At 46.2% G+C, this 22,469-nt stretch overlaps 1 protein-coding gene across 1 annotated transcript in view; it reads left to right on the forward strand.

The window, feature by feature from the left end:
- Positions 1–16,598, forward strand: part of MAOB (monoamine oxidase B) — a 103,204-nt gene extending 86,606 nt beyond the window's left edge. Inside the window, exons 9-15 of the mRNA XM_039251925.1 lie at positions 3,436–3,532; positions 4,571–4,624; positions 6,350–6,407; positions 10,032–10,129; positions 13,644–13,755; positions 14,550–14,612; positions 15,620–16,598. Coding sequence (XP_039107856.1) covers positions 3,436–3,532; positions 4,571–4,624; positions 6,350–6,407; positions 10,032–10,129; positions 13,644–13,755; positions 14,550–14,612; positions 15,620–15,772 — 635 coding nt within the window. The 3' untranslated portion in view covers positions 15,773–16,598. The remainder of the gene's footprint in view (positions 1–3,435; positions 3,533–4,570; positions 4,625–6,349; positions 6,408–10,031; positions 10,130–13,643; positions 13,756–14,549; positions 14,613–15,619) is intronic.
- Positions 16,599–22,469: the final 5,871 nt, after the last annotated feature.

The raw sequence follows: 22,469 nt of genomic DNA on the forward strand, positions 1-22,469 counted from the left end.
TCAACTGACACACGTAGATGTTTGAAAATTTTAAGAGTTCCTGTCCTTGCTAATTAATAATATTTTCAACTTTTTGCTGCTCAACAGAGGAAAATATCCCATTTATCTAGAATTTGTAAGTTTTATTACCTTTTTTTTTGGTGCAAAAAAAGGTGATTTTATAAAAGCAAGGGGACGGGACCCATGGGCAGAAAGAGTTGCCTAGAATTTGTAAGTTTTAATCATTAAGAAGGTCTTAAGGCTGGGGGCGCCTGGGTGGCTCAGTCGGTTAAGCGTCCAACTTCGGCTCAGGTCATGATCTCATGGTTCGTGGGTTCGAGCCCCGCGTCGGGCTCTGTGCTGACAGCTCGGAGCCTGGAGCCTGCTTCGGATTCTGTGTCTCCCTCTCTCTCTGCCCCTCCCTGGCTTGCACGTGCTCTCTCTCTCTCTCTCAAAAATAAATGAACATTAAAAAAAGTTTTTTAAAAAAGAAGGTCTTGGGGCACCTGGGTGGCTTAGTCGGTTAAGCGTCCGACTTTCGCTTAGGTCATGATCTCGCGGTTCGTGGGTTCGAGCCCCGCGTCAGGCTCTGTGCTGACTGCCAGCTCAGAGCCTGGAGCCTGTTTCAGAGTCTATGACTCCCTCTCTCTCTGACCCTCCCCTGCTCACGCTGTCTCTCTCTCCTAGAAATAAATAAAACATTTAAAAAAAATAAAAATAAAAATAAATAAAAAAGAAGGTCTTGAGGCTATATTAAATTATTTTGCAAATTATCTATTTATCCTTTGCCTGTTCAGCTTTTTTCTGTAAACGTTGCAAATATTTTGCAAGTATTTTCTATCCATGTTGCAAATTATCTTTAAAGGTTGTTTATGATGTATTCAGCCTACGGAACTCCGGTATATATACGTGGGCTTTTCTGGAGTAACCCTTTCCCCTGTCTTTGTTGCTGGGCTCCAGATATTTTTTGGAGCCCAATACATAAAAAAAACTGTAAACGTTGATGACCAGTGTATCTGTTGATTCCGAAATTATGTACATGGACCTCTGGAAAATGCATTGTTATAATTATAAAACATACAGAAGTAGACTTTTTTGAAATGGCGGATTAAAAAATGAGAATCTTGAACCTCTTCCTCCACTATCTAGATGCTCAATCTCTGTGCGCACATCCCACTTTGGAGAGCGCATATTTATTTATATTATCCAATCCTATGAAGTGCTGTACTTTTTTTTTATGTTTATTTATTTATTTTTGAGAGAGAGAGAGAGACTGAGAGAGAGCAAGCAGGGGTGCAACAGAAAGAGAAGGAGAGAGAGAATCCCGAGCAGGCTCTGAAATATCACCACAGAGCCCACAGTGGGATCCTGACCTGAGCCAAAGTCAAGAGTCAAAGGCTTAACCAACTGAGCCACCCAGGCGCCCCAGTGCTGTACTGTTTTAATGACTGTGGTTTTACAATATGGTTGATATCTGATAGGACATTCTTCATTATTTTTCCTTTAATCTTGTCCTTGGTGAACTTCAGTTATCCTTTCAGATGAGTGTGATCGTTTTCTCCTAACTTCTCCCTCCGCACGCCCACACTCAGAAAGCCTCCATTAAATTGTGTTATCCTGAATATTCCTCTTTTTCATGTCCGATAGCTGTACTATCTACTCCTTTCTCCCCGAGAATGGTACTTACCACTTTCAGAGAAATGTCTTCTACCCCTCTGTCCAGTCCAGCAGACCTGCACACCATCAGTGCACACTCTTTCTCTTCTCTCTCTCTCTCTTTTTGTTTAATTTTGAGAGTGAGAGAGAGAGAATTCCAAGCAGGCTCCGCGCTGTCAGCACAGAGCCAAGTTCGGGGCTCAAACCCATGAACCGCGAGATCCTGACCTGAGTTGAAATCAAGAGTTGGACTCTAAACTGACTGAGCCACCCAGGTGCCCCTCTTTCTTTTCTCTTCTCACATCCTGTCCTATTTGTCTTTTCTTTCTTGGCTTCTTATAATAGAGGATTCGTTGGCTGTTTCTCTCGTATCCTGAAATCTTCTGGAGTTCTTGGATGGACATAAGACATTTCTTCTTCCCGGGGCACCTGGCTGGCTCAGTCGGTTAAGCGTCCGACTTTGGCTCAGGCCATGATCTTGTGGCTCGTGAGTTCGAGCCCCGCATCGGGCTCTGTGCTGACAGCTCAGAGCCTGGAGCCTGCTTCCGATTCTGTGTCTACCTCTCTCTCTGCCCCTCCCCCACTCACACTCCATCTCTCTCTCTCTCTCCATCAAGAAAAATAAACATTAAAGAATTAATTAAAAAAAAGACATTTCTTCTTCCCATACTTCAGCTTTTCTCAGTTTTTCCTGTCCCCGCACCCTTGAGTGGTAGGCAAGGACCCCTCAGTGCAGGGGCTGACTGGGACATTGATTCTCACGGCGGGGCACAGCCGGGGTGAATGTGGCAGGAGAGAGAGAGAAAAGGAGGTGCAGGTACAAAAAAGCCTTCAGGCGTGTCTGCTCACACACAGGTTGAGGGCGGTGCCTACCCTCGAAGTCCTTTCTCTGCTCTTTCTTTCTCCCTTTCAAACCCTCTCATGGCATTTTCTAGACAACATTTGTTTCAGATCCACCGTAAGTTTGTTCAAACCAGCTCAGATTTGCAAGGAAATGATGGAAGGGAATGAGAGAAGCACTTTTGCCCAGAAGGAGCTGACGTTGTTTCTAGAGTTCTTCCAGAACATTTGATCGTGTAACAGATGAGGGTTTGGGACTCTTTGGGGTTTAGTTGTCCATGTCCTCTATGCCCTGTCTCCAGAAAATGAAGAATTGGTTGGCTTAGACTAAGTGGCTCCCCCCAAAATGTGAACATTCAGTCCCTTCTATTTTACAATAATTGACTAGTATTTTTTTTTTTAACACATCTTTGGGTTTATCTTGTTTCTTATGAAAGAGGAAATGGGACAGGACACAGTCTTAGAGTGAAAATAAGATTTTATTGAAGTGTGGCCTGGACTCATTCATAACATCACATTGCTTTATTCTGTGCAGAGAGGTGTCTGCAGTTTGATTTTTCACAAAATGTTGGCTACTCACCCTTCCTTTTGACATCAGTTTGGTTTGCCTTCATTATTGAGAGTGTAACATCTTCTATCTGGCCTTTGGGCTTCTTTCTTAAATTTTTAAATTTTTATTAAAAAATTTTTTAAGTTTATTTATTGATTTTTGAGACAGAGCGTGCACGCAAGCGGGGATGGGGCAGAGAGAGAGGGAAAGAGATTCGATGCAAGGCTCGAACTCACGAACTGTGAGATCATGACCTGCACCTAAACCAAGAGTCAGGTGCTTAACTGATAGAGCCACCAAGGCACCCCGGCCTTAGGGCTTCTTAAGTTGAAAATGTGTGCTTTGCAGTAACTGTTATGGGTAGTTTGACAGGGTGATGAATATCTTTTTCCATTTTGCTCTTCCCCAAGATTACTGTGGGACCATGATTATTGAAGGAGAGGATGCTCCAATTGCCTACACGTTGGATGATACCAAGCCTGACGGCACCTATCCCGCCATAATGGGGTAAGGCATGCTTGTGGTGGTGCGGGTGCTATTGGGTGTTGACAGAATATTCCCGTGCTCTTCAGGAATGTGCCCCAAACTTTGTTAAATACTTTTTTACCCAATGGCACTATTCTCCAAAGCTGGCAGTAGAGAAATTCTTAATGTCTTTAAAAAAGAAGAATAATGTGTTCCAATGGATACTAAAAATGTTTTAAAATTTGTTATATCCATTTTCTGCTTCATATTCAGTGCTGGGGGTAGCTATGTTTTGGTGGCCTATCTTTTGTGAAAGCATAAAATAAAGATGATGTGGGGTGTTTTACTAAAAGGGCTTCTTGCGGATGCCAAATGGGTATTCGCGGTATGTAGGTGGGATGCTGAGATTTTCCAAGTCCCGATAGAGAGGAACCAAGGCCGGTCCAGTCCTCTGCTTGGCAGGGAAAAGCAGCACATATAGGGGATGTCTTGGGAGTCAGAACCCGCCCAGACGGGTGGTGACCTGAAGCAGCCAAAACGGACATGGGCCCTAAGATATATACACATTTGCTTCTAAGAAAGCCATGAGCGACATCAGGGAAATCAAAGCCAGCTGTTAAGTTGAAGGCGATCATAGAGCTACAAATGAAGGCAGATTTTAGGAGGCTGGGCCCTAGGGAGATACCATTGTGGGGACAGAATCAAAGAGCAAGGGGCTGGATGAAGTTGGAAAGGCTCCAATCTTAGATGGCCATTTGAGACCCAAGGGCTCATTCTTGTTGGCCATCAACCATGGGGAGTAGAGGGGAGGTGGGTTGATCATAGTTATTCCCTTAGGCTGAATTATGGCCAGTCATCTGTGTTGAGTCCCTCAAATCCCAGAAGCTGGAATGTGCTTGTCAATGTCCAGGATGTAGCATGTAAATAGTAAAACATTGAACAAAACAAATGAGTATATAATTTGTTTCTTCTGACCAACTTTTCAGTTGTACTCAACGCACCTGTGTGGCTTTCTTAGAAGTGAGGCCAGAATGGAAATAGCCATTAATTTCCCCCCTTCTTCTTATTTGTATGTTTTAGATTTATCCTCGCCCACAAAGCCAGAAAACTGGCACGTCTTACCAAAGATGAAAGGTGAGGAAAAAAATGCCTCTTCTCTCTTCCCTCCCCCCTTCCTTCTCCCTCTCTCCTTTCCTTCTTTTCTGCCTAATAATATGCGCGCTCCCAATGCTACGTGTGCGCTGTGTTGATTATGAGGGTCTTTGTATAAAGGCCCAGTGCCAAGAATTTAAGAACCAAGTATTCAAGGGGCACCTGAGTGGCTCAATCAGTTGGGTGTCCAACTTCAGCTCAGGTCACGATCTTGCAGTTTGTGGGTTCGAACCCCACGTCGGGTTCTGTGCTGACAGCTCAGAGCCGGGAGCCTGCCTCGGGTTCTGTGTCTCCGTCTGTCTCTACACCTCGCCTGCTCACACTCTGCCTCTCTCTCTCTCTCTCTTAAAAAATAAACATTAAAAAAAAGAAGAACCAAGTATTCAGATGATCGCTTGCTGAGTTTATTGTACATAAGATACCATGCAAGGGGCTCTCTTGAAGACAGAAATGGACATAGCCCCAGGGGCAGAAAATGTACTTGGGAAGGAGATAACCAGGTAGACTAATGACTGCACGGCAAGACAGCCTGGTGTGTCGTGCATGAGTGACGCGTGACATGGCCAATGAGAGGTACAGAGGGACGAGTTTCTCCGAGACGGCAGTTTCCTCCAGTAGTCAGTGTTCACCGCTGCCTGTGATTTCTGCCCACATCGCCACTGATGTGCATTTCCCAACGAAGAGCCCCTGAAATACGTTATGGCACATTCCTTCCCCATCTCTTATCGATCCTCTGTGACTGTTGCCAGAACTGTGCTTGGCTGGGGTCTGATGAGATCACTCACATAAAAACTGTGAGAGAGAGAAGGAGACACAGGCTCCAGGCTCTGAGCTGTCCGCACAGAGCCTGACGCAGGGCTCGAACTCACAAACCGCGAGATCATGACCTGAGCTGAAGTCAAACGCTTAACCCACTGAGCCACCCAGGCGCCCCTAGATCCCCACAGAATCTTTAGCGTTCAGCAGGCTGACCGACTTAAGAGGTACACGATGTTTTCTCTTCTTTTAAAAATGTTTATTTATTTTTGAGAGAGAGAGCAGCAGAAGGGCAGAAAGAGAAGGAGACTGAGGATCCAAAGCAGGCTGTGCCTTGTCAGCACAGAGCCCGACGCAGGGCTTAAACTCACAAACAGTGAGATCATGACGTCAGCCAATGTTGGATGCTTAACCGACTGAGCCACCTAGGCGCCCCGGTGCACAATGTTTTCTGGAATGAATAAACAAATTGCCCAGTGCCCCCAGCAATGCAGGCCGTGTATCACTTTATCTTCCTTAATACTATTTGTGACCTGGTAGATTTAAGGCATTTGAAATAGAACAAAGTGCCTTGCTGAGGCGCCTGGGCGGCGCAGTCCATTAAAGCGTCCGACTTTGGCTCCAGTCATGAGCTCACAGTTCATGAGTTCGAGCCCCGCATCGGGCTCTGTGTTGACAGCTCAGAGCCTGGAGCCTGCTTCGGATCCTGTGTCTCCCTCTTTCTCTGCCCCTCCCTGCCCCCACTCTGTCTCTCTCTCTCTCAAAAAGAAAATACATATTTTTTAAAAAGGTTTAAAAAAGAACAAGGTGCCTTGTTTGGAAAAATAAAAATGAAACAATTCGTGGAAGCGATAGCTCACAGGGTCTTTGAATGAAGGGATGAGCATTTCTTTTCCTTCCTTTTGTTCTTTGTTTTCACTTTTTTTTTTTTCTCCCCCGCTCCTCACGCAGGATGAAGAAACTCTGTGAGCTCTACGCGAAAGTTCTGGGCTCCCAGGAAGCTTTGCAAGTAAGGCTGTGCTTCCTCTTTTTCCCAAGAGAGACATGTCTGGTTCTGTCCTCAAGGGGCTACCAGGGACGGGCTCATGCAAGGAAGGTTCTAGAGCTCATGATTTCTCTGACATCTTCTCGGAGGGGTCTGCACGGGGCTGGTCAGCGTCCAAGTTGTCCCAGACAGTATGGGTCTTGGCTGTGCCCTTGGCAGCTCGAGAACCCTGCAGCGCTGTTGCATGTTCGGAGATGCTACCCTTGACCTTGAGTTCAGAGCTCTTCTTGGAGCAGAATATCGGGTCGCTTCATCCCCAGGTCTGTCAGAGGGTCAAAAAGCAGAGCTTCTGCTACCCCTGGTGAGATCCTGGATCCTCGGAGGCCGGGTGGGAATGCAGAGTTCTCTCTCTCTCTCTGTCTCTCTCTCTCATCTCATTTGTGTACATAAACTAGCATACAAGCATTCCCTGACACCCACCTCACCCTCCACTGTCTCGGGTAAAAATCGGGTGGCATGTCCCTCCACGCACATCCCTTTCCCCCTTGTTTTACCCTTGAACATTAGGGGTGCAGGGAAGACACGCCGATTGACTCAGGGTAAGCTTTGCCAGTGGTGTTTCATAGACACCTTTGGAAGTAGCCTAAGGATGAGGAACCTGGGGTCTTCGTGATAAACCAGTAGTAACCCCCCACTCCACCCAGGTGCTTAAAGGCACGACAGAGAGCCAGTGAGGTAAGGGTATTTGGTGACAGTCAGAGGGTGCAGTGTGTCCCTAACCAGTAGCCATAACCACCTCCCCCATCCGTATTTAAAGCAATGAATTGATGTTCTTGCTACCTTCACCAGACCGCTGGCTTTCTCACGTTCGAACATGGATTAAAATCACCTTTAGAAAGCGATTATTAAATCTAGTTATCCGTGAAGCATTTGAAGACAATGGGGACCCATGTACAAGTGAGCAGTTAGAGCGTGAGAAAAATCTAATGAGGGGGCTGAGAATGTTGAACGTGCTAAGCCTCTTAAATCCAAATCTCCGCAGTGCACACCGTGACCTAGTTGAGCAGCTATATGGCTTAATCGTATTATTTTCACACTTATCTTACTCAACTTCGCCGTGGCTCCCTTTCTCCTAGCCAGGCTGCTCTGGCTTTTCAATTTATCGTTTTTGTTCATTCATTTAAAAAAAAAATTTTTTTTATTATTTTAGAGAGAGACAGAGCTTGAGTGGGGGAGGGAGACAGAATCCAAAACAGGCTCCAGGCTCTGAGCTAGCTGTCAGCACAGAACCCAACGAGGGGCTCGAACTCACGAACCTTGAGATCATGACCTGAGCCGAAGTCGGACACTCGACCGACTGAGCCATCCAGACGCCCCCTATCATTTTTATTCATTCTTTTTAAACCAAGATTCCACCCACCCCGCTCCTTTACATGATGTAGGTGAAACTCATGCTCTTGAGGTTTTGTGGAGTTTCTTGTCAGCAAATGAACAGAGCGGTTGATCGGTTTGGAGAGAAGCATGGTAATGAGGAATGTGTTTTGTTTCCTTTTTTGTGCTTCCATATACCATTAAAGAATGTTTCTTTCAAGTTTTTTAAATGTTTTATTATTTATATTTTTGAGAAAGAGAGAGACAGAGCATGAGCAGGGGAGTGGGAGAGAGAGAGGAAGACACTGAATTCGAAGCAGGCTCCAGGCTCCCAGCTGTCAGCACAGAGCCTGATGCGGGGCTCAAACCCACAAACTGCGAGATTATGATCTGAGCGAAAGTCAATGGCTTAACCGACTGAGCCACCTAGGTGCCCCTCAAAATCTGTTTTTTTAAAAATTTTTTAAATGCTTTACTTACTTCTGAGAGAGAGAGAGAGAGAGAGAGAGAGCGTGAGTAGGAGAGAGTCAGAGAGAGCGGGAGATACAGAATGTGGAGCAGACTCCAGGCCCTGAGCTGTCAGCACAGAGCCGGATGCGAGGCTCGAGCCCACAAGCCGCGTGATCATGACCTGAGCCGAAGTCAGACGTTTACCTGACTGAGCCACCCAGGCGTCCCTCAAAATCTGTTTTTAAGCTGATTTTTCCCCTTAAAACTTGTGTTGGTTTTCGTTTCAAAATAATGCTTATTGACAAAGCTTATGTTTAGTTACTTTCTTTTATTTAATGTTTATTTTTGAGAGAGAAGGCGAGAAAGAGGCAGAGAGAGGGAGACAGAGGATCCAAAGCGGGCTCTGTGCTGACAGCAGAAAGCCCCATACGGGGCTTGAACCCATGAATCTTGAGTTTAGGACCTGAGCCAAAGTCGGTCAGAGACCCACTGAGCCACTCAAGGATCCCTGTTTAGTTGCTTTCATAAAGAGCTCGAGCTTTGCAAAATCTTAGCTAATGTTGTGCCTGTTCATGGCAAAAACATATTTTCCAGACCAATAGTTGTTTGCAAGTACCGCCATCAACAGAAGAGCCAGCAGCCCATGGACACATTCAGGCATTTATTTAGCTTCCCTTAAGGCTCACTTCCACCCAACACATGAATCTGGTCATCCTTTTTCCTTGATTGACATGTTTTTCTGCTCCAACCACTCTAAGAAACATAAATCATTTTTAAAAATTTTTTAATTTATTTCTGAGAGAGAGAACGAGCGAGCAAGTGAGCAGGGGAGGGCCAGAAAGAGAGGGAGACACAGAATCCGAAGACAGGCTCCAGGATCTGAGCTAGCTGTCAGCACAGAGCCCGAGATGGGGCTCGAACCCATGAACTGTGAGATCATGACCTGAGCTGAAATCGGACGCTTAACCGACTGAGCCACCCAGGCACCCTGGCATAAATCATTTTTAAAACCTCTCTTGAAACTATTAGGCATTAAAAACTTTATAAAAGTAAGACCAGGGACGCCTCAGTGGTTCAGTCAGTTGAGTGCCCGACTCTTGATTTTGGCTCAGGTCATGAACCCGGCCCAGGGGTCGTAAGATTGAGCTCCGCATGGGGCTCTGCAATGAGCTTGGAGCCTGCTTGGGATTCTCTCTCTCTCTCTCTCTCTCTCTCTCTGTCTCTCTCTGTCTCCCTCTGCCTCTCTATCCCACTCCCACCTGCTACTCTCTCTCTCTCTCTAAAATAAAAATAAGGGCGCCCGGGTGGCTCAGTTGGTTAAGCATCTGACTTCAGCTCAGGTCGTGATCTCACAGTTTGTGAGTTAGAGCCCCGCGTAGGGCTTTGTGTTGACAGTTCGGAGCATGGATCCTACTTCAGATTCTGTGTCTCCCTCTCTCTGCTCTTCCTCCTCTCACATGCTGTCTCTCTCTCTCAAAATTAAACATTTTAAAAAATTAAAAAATAAATACATAAAATAAGTAAATAAATAAAGCAAAATAAAAGGTAAGACCAATCTAAAAATAGAATAAGGCAATTGCAGTTTATGAACGGTTCCTGATACATGCATCAACCAAGTGAGAGAAGTTTCTCGAGTCAGGGTTTCTTCAAAGTTTATTACCAAGGACATCTACCTTCCCAAAGACATGTCTCTAAAGATATCAGGCTAAGAAGGCTTTATGTCAGATATATATTAGTTCTTCGGGATGAAGCCTCCCAGACTACTTTATTCCAGCCTAGCTAGCTTCATTTGAGTCTCCTCTGAGCTTTTTTCGTTCTCTCCTGCAGCCCGTGCACTACGAAGAGAAGAACTGGTGTGAGGAACAATACTCCGGGGGCTGTTACACCACCTACTTCCCCCCTGGGATCATGACTCAATATGGAAGGTAGAGTAAAAGTACACTAAGCTTTCATTGAAACTCCCTGAATCTGAATCCGCAGTCTAAATGGGTTCCAGTAGCTCTTCTCCATTTTTTTTCTTGTAAATGTTAAAAAAAAAAAAAAAGAGAGAGAAAGAAGGAAAGAAAGAAAGAGAGGCGCCTGGGTGGTTCAGTTGGTTAAGCGTCTGACTTCGGCTTGGGTCATGATCTCACGGTTCGTGAGTTTAAGTCCCGCGTCGGGCTCTGTGCTGACAGCTCAGAGCCTGGAGCCTGCTTCGGAATCTGTGTGTGTCCCTCTCTCTCTGCTCCTCCCCCATTCATGCTCTGTCTGTCTCTGTCTCTCAAAAATAAATAAAAGTTAAAAAAATTAAAACTAAATAAATAAGAAAGGAAGGCAGGAAGAAAGAAAAGAAAGAGCAAGAATTCCCAATTTCCTTTGCATCTTGTGAACCTCATGAGTGAACCCATTATAATTCTGCATCGTAATGGCGCCTTGCACCCCGATTCCCTCTCTCTCTGCCCCTCCTCCACTCACGTTATGTCTCTGTCTCTTTCTCAAAAATAAATACAAACATTAAAATACATTTTTTTATAAAAAAAGAAGGCATGAGGAAATGTAAATGAATAATCAGTCTGTCCATAGACATCAATCAAAGAAGGATTAAACCCTGCTTGTGAGAAGATACACAGTGCCTTTGGGGAACACTTTCTGGGGCCAAAGAGCACCCACCACCTGATTAGCTACTGGATCATTCAGTTATTGCGTTCGTGTTGGGATCTGCTGAGTAGAGAATACATCCGTAGTAATTGCTTCAATCAGGATTTGTTGGCTAAGTGCCAACCATTTGCCAAGCACCGTGCTGGAAACATGGAGACTGAGAACATCCCTCCCTGCTGTGAAGATGACAGTCCTGGGGGCTGCGGTGGGGGTGGAGAGAAGAGAGGATGGCACACATTGTCTCTAATGTGCTGTGGTGGGTCCTCCAATAGACGGGCCTACAAATACCAGGGGGGACCCAGGGAAGGGTGGGCTAGCCTTGCCGAGAGAAATCTAAGAAGGCTTCATATACACACACCACCTAAGGAGTATAGAAGGCAGGGAAAGACATTGGAGGATGCACCCTGGGCTCATGGAACATCGTGAGCAAACACTTGGAGTCCAAGTTTATGGGTTGTCTGGGGAAAGTTCTGGATGGCTGAGCTCTGGGTGATATTGGAGATGGAATGGAGAATCAGAAAGGTAAACCGGATCCCTTACCTCATAGAACACTTTCGAGAATACAAAACTTACCCTTTCAACCAAGAATGGCCGATTAGAGCATGACTTTTGTTCTTGGTTTCGCAATTCCATTCGATTTCTGAACACGGAATGGCAAGTTTTATGCTCGGTCCCATGAGGTGTTGCAAGAAAATGTCTGTCTGGGGGCTCCCGGGTGGCTCAGTCAGTTGGGTGTCCAACTTCTGCTCAGGTCATGATCTCGCGGTTCATGGGTTGGAGTCCTGTGTCGGGCTCTGCACTGACAGCTCGGAGCTCAGAGCCTGGAGACTGCTTCAGATTCTGTGTTTTCCTCTCTTTGCCCCTCCCCCACTTGAGCTCTGTCTCTCTGTCTCTCAAAAATAAATAAACATTAAAAAAATTTTTTTAAGGAAACCTGAGATAGGATGAATAATGACATCATAAGAGTGCTTCCTTTATGGTATTTTTGTCCAGGTAGCAACAAACCATCCCTCTTAGAAGCCAAGTTCTACACATCACATTTTTGTCCCATCGTATAGCATATGGGCACTCCTTCCTAACTAGCCATGATGGTACATGAGGCAAAGCATAGAGGAGTAAAAAAACAAAAAACAAACAAAACAAAAACAGAGACCTGGACATCTGGTAGACCTAGTTCAAATCCTGGCTCTGTTATTTTCTAGCGGTGTGGCTCTTGACAAGTCAGCCCACATTTCTTCAGGCCTGTTTCTTCATGTGTAAAATGGGATAATGATAATAGTAGCTATGCCACGGAGTTCATTAAAAAAATTAAGTAATTCAATAGAGGGAAGAAGTATAACCAAGTGGCTAAGACTGTTGGTGCTGGCGTCAAATGGCCTGGGTTCAAATACTAGCTCTGCTACTTCCTAGCCGTGACCTAGAGTGAAGGATTTTGTTGTTGGTTAGACTCCCGGGGGAGCAGACTCTGAAACAGATAGCACATAAGGTGTGTATTAGAGAGAGCCCTTGGTGTCGATACTTGTGGAAGTGAGAGGAAAGAAGCGAGAGTAGGAAGAGGGAGAAGCTGGACTGTGACTTAATTCCCTGAAGGCCACAGCTGACCCCCTGGGGAGCTCTGGAGGTAGGATGGCCCTTAAGAGTTGTTGCAGGTTGGAGCAAGGGGGTCAGGTCTTTACCACCCCATGATGACGGGTCATTGAATGCTTCTGCTTCTGGAAGAAGGCATGCCCTTGCCATGAAGGCAGTTTTCTTCAGCAGAGGCAGTCTCCAAAGAGGATTGACATCAGAAGGCATGTTCTGGAAGCACCTCCCAGCAGCTGGGAATAAATCCTTCATGCTTGCCAGGGAAGGGGGCGTTCTTGGCAGTATTCCACAAGGACACAGTCTCTGTACCTCCATAGTCTCATCTGCAATATGGGGATGATAACAGCACTGACCTCGGAGGGTTGTGGTGAGGATTAATGCAATTAGAAGTGTCCTTTGCATGCAAGAAATGTTAACTGTTACTGGATGCAGTAAAACTCTTCCAACTGCTAGAGGGAAGCACTCTTTGAGTAGTAGTCTTCTAGCCATAGTCAGATCCACAGATTTGTTGCCTGTCACCAGTAGAAAAGTTCTTAGATCTCATTGGACGAGGGGCACCTGGGTGGCTGTCGGTTAAGCGTCCAACTGTGGCTCAGGTCATGATCTCATGGTTCATGGGTTTGAGCCCCACATCATGCTCTGTGCTGACAGCTAGCTCAGAGCCTGGAGCTTGCTTCTGATTCTGTGTCTCCCTCTCTCTCTCTGCCCCTCCCCTGCTCACGCTGTCTTTCTCTCTCTCTCAGAAATAAATAAAACATTAAAAAAAAAAAAAAAGAACTCATTGGACCATGCTCTGTGAGAGATGGGGAGTCCAAGAGCTCAGTGAGAGGAAGTGATTTGCCAAGCTCATTGCTGGAATAACCAGATAGGGGACCAGGGCATGTGTCACCTTGCTTAGAGCTGGTAAGCCATAAAAGGAGCTATACATGACTTGGCTCAAATAGTCCCAAATTTCATGTAGATGAAGCAAATACGTACTCCACTGACGTCAGTCCCTTTACCTGTAAGCTCTCGGCGCAGGAGGGGACTTCAGCTTTCATTCCTTGTCTGTAGCAAGGACCATGCGATAGCTGGCAGACACTGTGAACCTTATTCCAGAATTGCCAGTGCACTCCCGATGTTTAGTATCAGAGGAAACTGATCACACTCGGTCTTTGTGGGAAGGCTTCTCTGCCTCTCTGAGACTGACCGCTGTCACCTCTTTGCTTTTGTTTCAAGGGTTCTACGACAGCCCGTGGGCAGAATTTATTTCGCAGGCACCGAGACGGCCACACACTGGAGTGGCTACATGGAGGGGGCCGTCGAGGCGGGGGAGAGAGCAGCCAGAGAGGTAAGTCTTCAGTCATGGGCCGTGGGGAAGGAGGCAATGCGTGGGTCTGACAAGCAGGTCGAAGATGTCTGAGATCCTGGAGGCCAACTCCCCAATAGCCTCCACCTGAAGATCCATGAAACACCATTTTCACAGTATTCTCAGGAGCAGCGAACACCTTAATCCAGAAGTAATAATGAAACTATCCGTCATGGAACCCTAGGTAAAAAGACCCCATTGGGCAAAGGATCACTATGGAAATACTTTTAAAAGATAACCTAGGTCTCATATAAAACCAAACACGTTTTTATTATGACTCAGAATTTGTTTATATAATTCCTGACAACCCCTATGATCTCACGCTCAAAACTACTACAATTTCTGGTGAGCTGAATGCGGGAGCCTCTTCTGTTATAGATGGAAGACCTTTTAGAGCCTTTTAAAGGTTGAATGGACCACAGTGGCTTTTACCCTGGTGTTTTTGATGGATATCCCAAAAGACATTGCTAGTCTTTTATTTTTTATTCAAAAAATGTTTTTAATGTTTACTTATTTTTGAAAGAGATGAAGCACGAGTGGGGGAGGGGCAGCAAGAGGGGGAATCTCAGAATCTGAAGCAGGCTCCAGGCTCTGAGCTCTCAGCACAGAGCCCTACAAAGGGTGCAAGCTCACAAACCATGGAATCATTACCTGAGCAGAAGTCGGACGATTGACCAACTGAGCCACCCAGGTGCCCCTAGTTAGTCCTTCAAAGAGCAGATTGGCAGGAAGATGGGGTGACTTTTCTTCTTTGCAAACATACTCTTTCTTTTCAGGTCCTGCATGCCATGGGGAAGATCCCAGAAGATGAAATCTGGCAGTCTGAACCAGAGTTCGTGGTAGGTTATGATTCATTTCATGGATTTAAATCTCCTTTTTCCAAAAACAGTTACTTGCAGAAAGAACCACTTGTTATGTATTCCCATACCTTTCCCTAAGTGATTCGAGACCCACGCATGTTTAGAAAGATAACCGTGAGTGAGGACAGAGGTGAGGGATTTAAAAGAAATTGATACACTGGTAGCTACCACATCCATTGCAGATTATTAGGGGGGGGGAAACGCGATTTTTTTTTCTTTTTTTTTTTTGGCCAGAGAGTTCTAGAACATATTAAGAACTCAATAGTTGCCTGCTGAATATATCTCTAACCTGGTGATTCCCGACAAGGGGTAGGAAATGAAAGGAAGATACATCAGCATCCCTTGTCTAGGGAGCAAGGGATGAAATGGAATGAAATGGAACAGATTTAGATTAAAAAAGGCATTCTCGATATATGTGCTATTATTTATGTAATAAAGCCTCAGGAAGTTCTCCTATAGAACGAAATGCGTTGCAGAGTGTCAGAAAGGTCAGGGATACTCCCTGGTCAATGTGAATGAATTCCAAAAGAGCTCCTACAGTCCACATCACTGTCTTAGTGCTTCTCTCAGAGATGGGACTGAGGGCTGAATAGACAATGGATTCATTCAACTCAACAAACATTGGCTGGGTAGCTACTCTGCGGAGGCCACTGCTTTCCCAGAGCAACGACATGTGGGGAGAAAAAGTGGTAAGCAGAAAGCACAGGTGTCATGAAGAAGACATGCCGAGAGTGTCAAAGGAAGGGGCCATCTTAGCCCGGGTACACCGAAAGGCTCCCCCAGGAGCCTGTAAACAAAGATCTGAAGCGTGAGTCAAAAGTAAAGGGCCTGGCAGGGAACGGTGATGAGTGTCATGAGCAGCAGGGGCGTTATATTTAATGGCCCAGTGGTTGGCAAGAGTGAGTCATGTCCAAAGACCTGGAGGAAATATTTCTGGAGCAAAGTGTGCGAGCCCTGTACTGACGGCATGTCTTCTCCGAATCCAGGATGTCCCTGCGAGGCCCATCACCACGACCTTCTTGGAGAGATGTTTGCCCTCCGTGCCAGGCCTGCTGAGACTGATTGGGTTGACCGCCATCTTTTCGGCCACTGCTCTTGGCCTCCTGGCCCACAAACGGGGTCTACTTGTGCGGGTCTAAAGAGGGAGCGTCTGTAACTGCACCTTCCCCTTACTCCATCTGGTGTGCAGGTTTGGGGAAGGGGTTGCAGTAAAGTTCCAAGAAGACATGTAGAATGAGGTGGGGAGCATGAAGACAAGTCAGACTCCCGACCACAGCAAACACAGGATGTCTTCTTCCACTTGGCCCCTACATATTGTCCCTTACCTGGCTCCTCGCTCTGTCTTGCCCATTTCCAAGTTTGCCACGCCCAGAATCTTTACAGTAGTTAAGCAGGCTTTCTGAGGTCCTCGGTGTCCCACAACACACCTTGCTCGTGCGCAAAAAAACCTAGCTTTTTCCCCACCTCTGTGGCTTTGTGCTTGTCTCTTCTTCGCCCAAGTTCTCCGCATCTGTCCTTCGAATCCTGTACTGTTATCACTGGGCCTTAGAGATGATCTAGTCTTCACCTTCTATTATAGTGTTGATCAGATCAAGACCAGAAAGGGTGGAACTTAATTGCCCGAGATCTACAGTAAGCCTCTGATATCTGGGGGACTAGAACACAGGTCCATTGCTTTCCACCCCCGCCAAGATGTGTGCCCCAATCACCCTCTTCCCACTCCCTGCCGTGGCCCCTGATGGAGTTCCTTTGTGTGGGTGTGCTCTGTACTAAGTTGTTACGTGCTACTCAGTGCTCCTCATTATATATCCTTAAGTCTTACTGTCTGGTGCAATGTGTCTCCAGCTGACATTAATTTCTTCGAGGATAGGAATCTTGTCTTTTCTTCCCTCTGTATCCTCCATTATGCTTGGATAAAAGCTCAGTACACATTTAGACAATTGAAAATAAAGTTGATTGACCAGACGTCTGTTGCTTTTATTCGGGGGAGGGAGGTGATGACTTTCGAGGTCTTGACAGATCAAATGAAGATCCAGTCTTAGGCCTATAACTGTGGGTTTAAAGTATTCGGTCAGAATTTTCTTGAGACCTAGATAATGCATGCATTTTGACTGCACTATCCATCATGGGCAATGTGTAGGTGAACGCTTGGTAAATGACTGATAATGATATGATAAGGATGCGAAAAGAGCTCCTTCCTCTCAGACCCACCCAAAAATCCTGTCAAAATAATTGACATATTAATACGATGCTTTAACTGAAGATAATTATATTTCACTTGACTGTTTCCTATTCCTTATCAGTGCAAAGCTTTTTGCTAGGCACACTCATTAATTTAAAACTACAGTTTTCGAGTCCGTTAAATCCTATTCAAACTACTTTTTAAACGATATCATTTCAACGTATACCTACCTCTCAACTCCCAAGGTCAGTCTTTGTCAGAATATACCTTAAATCCATAAATGACCATCGTCATACCCTCCTTTAGAAAATGAAATTTATTATTCTTAGCATAAATGGAATTTGAGAAATCCTCACCATTAATCAATAATAGGGTAGTCTTTCTGATTTTTTTTAAAAAAATTTAATGTTTTATTTATTTCTGAGAGAGAGAGAGAGAGAGAGAGAGAGACAGCGTGAGCAGGGGAGGGTCAGAGAGAGAGGGAGACACAGACTGAAACAGGCTCCAGGCTCTGAGCTAGCTGTCAGCACAGAGTCCGACACGGGGCTCGAATCCATGAACCATGCGATCATGACCTGAGCAGAAGTCCGATGCTTAACCGACTAAGCCACCCAGGCGCCCCTAGTGTTTCTGATTTTATAGTGACACCTACGTTCATGAATTTATAGGAACTTTATAGAGACTAAATGAGGAAATTAAAGAACCCGGTAAGACTTTGTCACTATTTTGGTTTCTCAATCGGTCTAAAAATGTAATGTACATGACATAAAGAGTCTTCTTGAGCACGCTCTCCTCCAAAAATGTTTCCCCCAAAACGTGTCCTATTCATAATTCCAATACATCCATTAAGAAAGAAGCAAATAGGGAAATGCAAATCAAAACCAAGCGAGGTATCTCCTCTCTCTGTTAGCATAACTACCATCAAAAAGACAAGAGATAACCAGTATTGGAGAGGATATGGAGAAAAGGGAGCCTACCCCAACACAGGCGGTAGCTTCCTTGTGAATGATCAATTTTTTTTAAAATGTCTATTTATTTTTGAGGCGGGTGGAGGGACTGAGAGGTGGGAGAGAGAGAATCCAAAGTGGGCTCGCGCTGACAGCAGAGATCCCGATGCGGGGCTTGAACTCATAAACTGCAAGATCACAACCTGAGCCAAAGTCAGACATTTAATGGACTGAGACACCCAGACGCCCATTCCCCCACTTTTTTTTTAACCATTTATTTTTTACAATTTATTTATTTGAGAGAAAGAGAGTGCATGCACATGAGTGGGAGAGGGGTGGAGGGAGGGAGAGAGAGAATCCCAAGCAAGCTCCATGCTGTCAGCACAGAACCCGACTCGAGCTCGATCTCATGACTCTGGGATCATGAACGGAGCCAAAATCAAGAGTCGGAGGCTCAATCAGCTGAGCCACCTGAGTCTTTCTTTTTAAGTTCTCATTAAACCTTGTGATCCAAAGAAAATTGGATCCAGAATGTTCTGGAATCCAGGGGACAGTGTAGACAACCAGGTACAATGTGGTGGTGGGTTTGTGATTCTTTGTTTCCTGTTAGTTTGTTTTTTAAGTGCTGAGCAGGAAATTCTCCTGGAGAGGAAACCTTAATGACATTTCAGTCTGTAGACATTAGAAGCCAAGCTCCTACATTGGCAACAACTGATCTAATCAGACCCTGCACTTAACCCTGGGCTGCTACTTTCTGATGTGATTGCTCTTGTCATTTCTGCTGAGACCATGCAATGAGTCACTGGCATATCATCTACCACTCCAGCAGAATGAGGTTTCGGCCTCTGGCCCCCATCCCTGATCCCTTTTGACCTCCCCTTTCACCTTTCTTTACCTCGCTAATCCTCAACCATTTCTTCCTTAAGCATTCTGGTTCAATCCATTCTCCTTGAAAATCTGCTTCAAGGCAAAATGCTGAGGGACACTGAGCTTTCGTGCTTGAGTCCGACTCACCCAACGGTCTGACCTCCAGGCCGTTTCATTGTATCGTAGTTTCCTTTCCCTAACCTACTGTCAAGAGCTTTTCAAAACCAGAATCTTCCCTGGGTTATAGAAAATCAGGAGGAAAAGTCCCGGAGTTATAGCAGAGGTGGTGGGAGCAGTGGGAAGAAGACCAACAGCTTTCAGAGGAGGGGGGAGAGAGCTGGCTTGGGCTGGGAGCCCCTCCTCCCCATGACCCGTTCCTCTTCTCTGGCCTCCTGTGGTCTTCGATCCGCTCTCCTCTTCTGCTGCTTGCCCTCCAGTGCAGCCTGGTGCTCGGGCCCCAGTCCACTGGTCAAGGCTGGGTTTGGGTAAATACAACTCCTTCTGGAGCCCAGGCTCACTGGTGATATTGGCCCGTCGGACTGGACATCTGTATGTTTTAGGAGCACACCAAGGACAAGATTGTCTTCAAAGTAATGGCCTTTCAAAAAGCTGCTTGGAGGGGCGCCTGGGTGGCTTAATTGCTTAAGCGTCCGACTTTCGCTTAGGTCATGATCTCGCGGTTCGTGGGTTCAAGCCCCGCGTCGGGCTCTGTGCTGACTGCCAGCTCAGAGCCTGGAGCCTGTTTCAGTCTGNAAAATGGGGACTCCCCTCCCCTACAAGCTGGCATCTCCCCTAGGGAGTGAGATGGGAAAAGTGGTAAGGAATATACTGGACATTTTTGGTTGTAATCAAGGCATCTTCTTTCAGATAAGAATTTCTATCTTTAGGGGCGCCTGGGTGGCTTAGTCGGTTAAGCGTCCGACTTTCGCTTAGGTCATGATCTTGCGGTTCGTGGGTTCGGGCCCCACGTTGGGCTCTGTGCTGACTGCCAGCTCAGAGCCTGGAGCCTGTTTCAGTCTGTGACTCCCTCTCTCTCTGACCCTCCCCTGCTCACGCTGTCTCTCTCCTAGAAATAAATAAAACATTAAAAAAAAATTAAAAAAAAAAACGAAAGCTGCTTGAAATGTTAAAATCAGGAAATAAGCGGTGTCCTTAAGTGGTGTGAGAGCCTCTCTGCCAACGCCCTGCGTCCTTGAACCCGCTTGATTCTCGATCTCGATGCCAAAAACACCACTTAAACAAAGGACAGTATAGGCAATGAAATCTGCCATAGAAAAGAGCAGTAGAGGAACGGGGCCCACAGAGGGGTCTCTGGATGCTACAGGCCATTCCCGTTGGCAACGGCCATCTCGTTTTGAGCCAAACATGTTAGGGCAAAATGTTGGGTATTAGACTTAGTCAATAGGCATCCTTCCAACTTCTTCCTGATAGAATCTTGATTTGGTTCAGCTCTTCACCCACTGCTCTGCTGCAGGATACCTTGGCTGGCCACAACCTTGGCCCCAAGCTGTGGGTACTGGTCAGTCTAAGCCAATCGTGGTGGGCCTGTGGTCTCTGTCAATGACTGACTTAAGCCTAACGATGTTACGCAATCTTGGCTAATGGAACAAAAGAAGTCTTCTTGGGAAGCCGGCTGGAGCTTCTGGGAAAGTGAGGGAAAGGGTTCCTTACTCTTTTTCTTTTTTTACTATTTTAGTTTTAAGTAATCTCGACACCCAATGTCGGGCTCGACCTTACAACCTTGAGATCAAGAGTGGCATGCTCTACTGACTGAGCCAGCCAGGCACTCCAGGGACCCTCCCTCCTAAAAACAGACACATGAAATAAACAGTCCCGTCCCATCCATCCTGTGGACATTACAAGTGTCTGGATGACACATTTGTCACTGCGACAGTCATCTGACTTTCAAGCCAATGACAAGTCCCGTACACAGAATAGGTCGGGGCCAAAAAAGTCACAGAGAGAGGGGCCTGGGGGGCCCAGGTGGTTAAGCATCTGATTCTTGATTTTGGCTCAAGTCATATTCTGACGGTTCTGGGATTGAGCTCCACATGGGGCTCTGTGCTGACAATGTGGAGCCTGCTTGGGAGTCTCTCTCTCCCTCTCTCTCTGCCCCTCCCCTGCTCATACTATCTATTCTGGGTCTTCTAGGTTCTGGGAATATAGTTGTGAACAAAACTGAGGAAGCCCCTCTCCTCATGGGGCTTAAATCCTAACAGGTAGACCATCAATCAATCAATCAGTACTGCGATGCACTGTTCAGCGGAGAGAAGCATCATCAAGAAAATGTAAGCAAGGCAAGGGGAAAGTTGTGGTGTGGGCAGGAGGTGGCTCTATGGGGAAAGAGGATTCCAGGCAGGCGAAACAGCAAGTGCAAGACCCAAAGGTGAAGGTGTGATTGGAACATCAAAGGAATAGCAAAGGAGCCCGTGAGGCAGCCGCAAGAGTCACAGGAAGCTAGTGGTAGAGGAAATAAGGTTGGGGAGTTTGACGGAAGCCAGATCATGTCTTAGGCCATAGTAAGGCTCTGGCTTTTTAGTCTGAGGGTGAAGACCATCTAGTGGAGGGTTTCTAGCAGGGGAGTAGGTTTGGCAAACGCTGGGCCACCTGGGTGGTTCAGCTCGTTAAGCATTTGACTCTTGGTTTCAGTTGAGGTCATGATTTCAGGGTTTGTGAGTTCAAGCCCCGTGTCTGCCCCTGTGCTGCTTGGGATTCTCTCTCTCTCTCCCTCTCTCTCTCTGCCCCTCTCCTCCTCACACTGTCTCTGTCTCCTTCAAAATAAATACACTTTAAAATTTTTTTTCTCAAAAAATTGTTTATAAGAATTACTTTGTAGAGGATACTATGGTGTGCCACCCAGAGCCCTCTTTTGGGGACTGATGGTACTCATTCTCCCTGGAAGTTAGGACACTTATAGCTCATGTCTGTATCCCTTTCTGTAAGCTGAAGAAACCCCCGGGGCCCAAAGATCTGCCCCTTCCTTTTTCTTTTTTTAATTTTTTAAATGATTTTTAAAAATTTATTTCTGAGAGAGAGAGAGAGAGAGTATGTGTGAGCAGGGGAGGGTCAGAGAGAGAGGGAGACACAGAATCTGAAACAAGCTCCAGGCTCTGAGCTGGCTGTCGGCACAGAGCCCAATGTGGGGCTCGAACCCACGAACCATGAGATCATGACCTGAGCCGAAGTCGGATGCTTAACCGACTGAGCCACCCAAGTGCCCCAAGATTTGCCCCTTCCTAAGGGTGGTCCACATCCATTGACCTGGCATGGAGGGGGTACCAAAGACTATCCCAGCTCCAGAGCTCCCATGAGATCCGCTGACACCTGTATTGCAATGAGCTCATAGTTCAACTTTACCTTCTGCCCAATTCTGTTTCCCTCACTGTCTCATAGGTGTTGATCCCAAAGGCACCCTCCAGAAAACATCCTGCATACAGATCTCCATCTCAGAGCCCGCTTCCTGGGGAATTCAGTGCGTGACTGGAAAGCAGGCTCCTATGCAGTAAGAGTGAGAGCCAGAGGCTTGTCAGGAGGCCAGGGCAATTGTTCAAGCCAGAGAGACCTTGGTCGCTTGATCGAGTGTAATAGACAGGAGAGATCTATTACATACCCGCAGACAGCCAAGTAGGGATGTCGGGTAGACTATTGGTGGTACCTGTTAGAGTTTAGGGGAGAGTTTGGGGCTGATGATATAATTTGGAGAGTCCCTGGGTTGAGTACAGATAGAGAGATGTCCGACGATGAGGCCAGAGACATTCAAACATTTTGTGTGTTATATTCTGTATGTATTTGCTCACGTCATGGTCTCACGGTTCGTGGGTTCGAGCCCCACGTCAGGCT

Source organism: Hyaena hyaena, unplaced genomic scaffold (genome assembly GCF_003009895.1).
Source record: "Hyaena hyaena isolate Hyena2069 unplaced genomic scaffold, ASM300989v1 scaffold_402, whole genome shotgun sequence".
Lineage (NCBI taxonomy): Eukaryota > Metazoa > Chordata > Mammalia > Carnivora > Hyaenidae > Hyaena > Hyaena hyaena.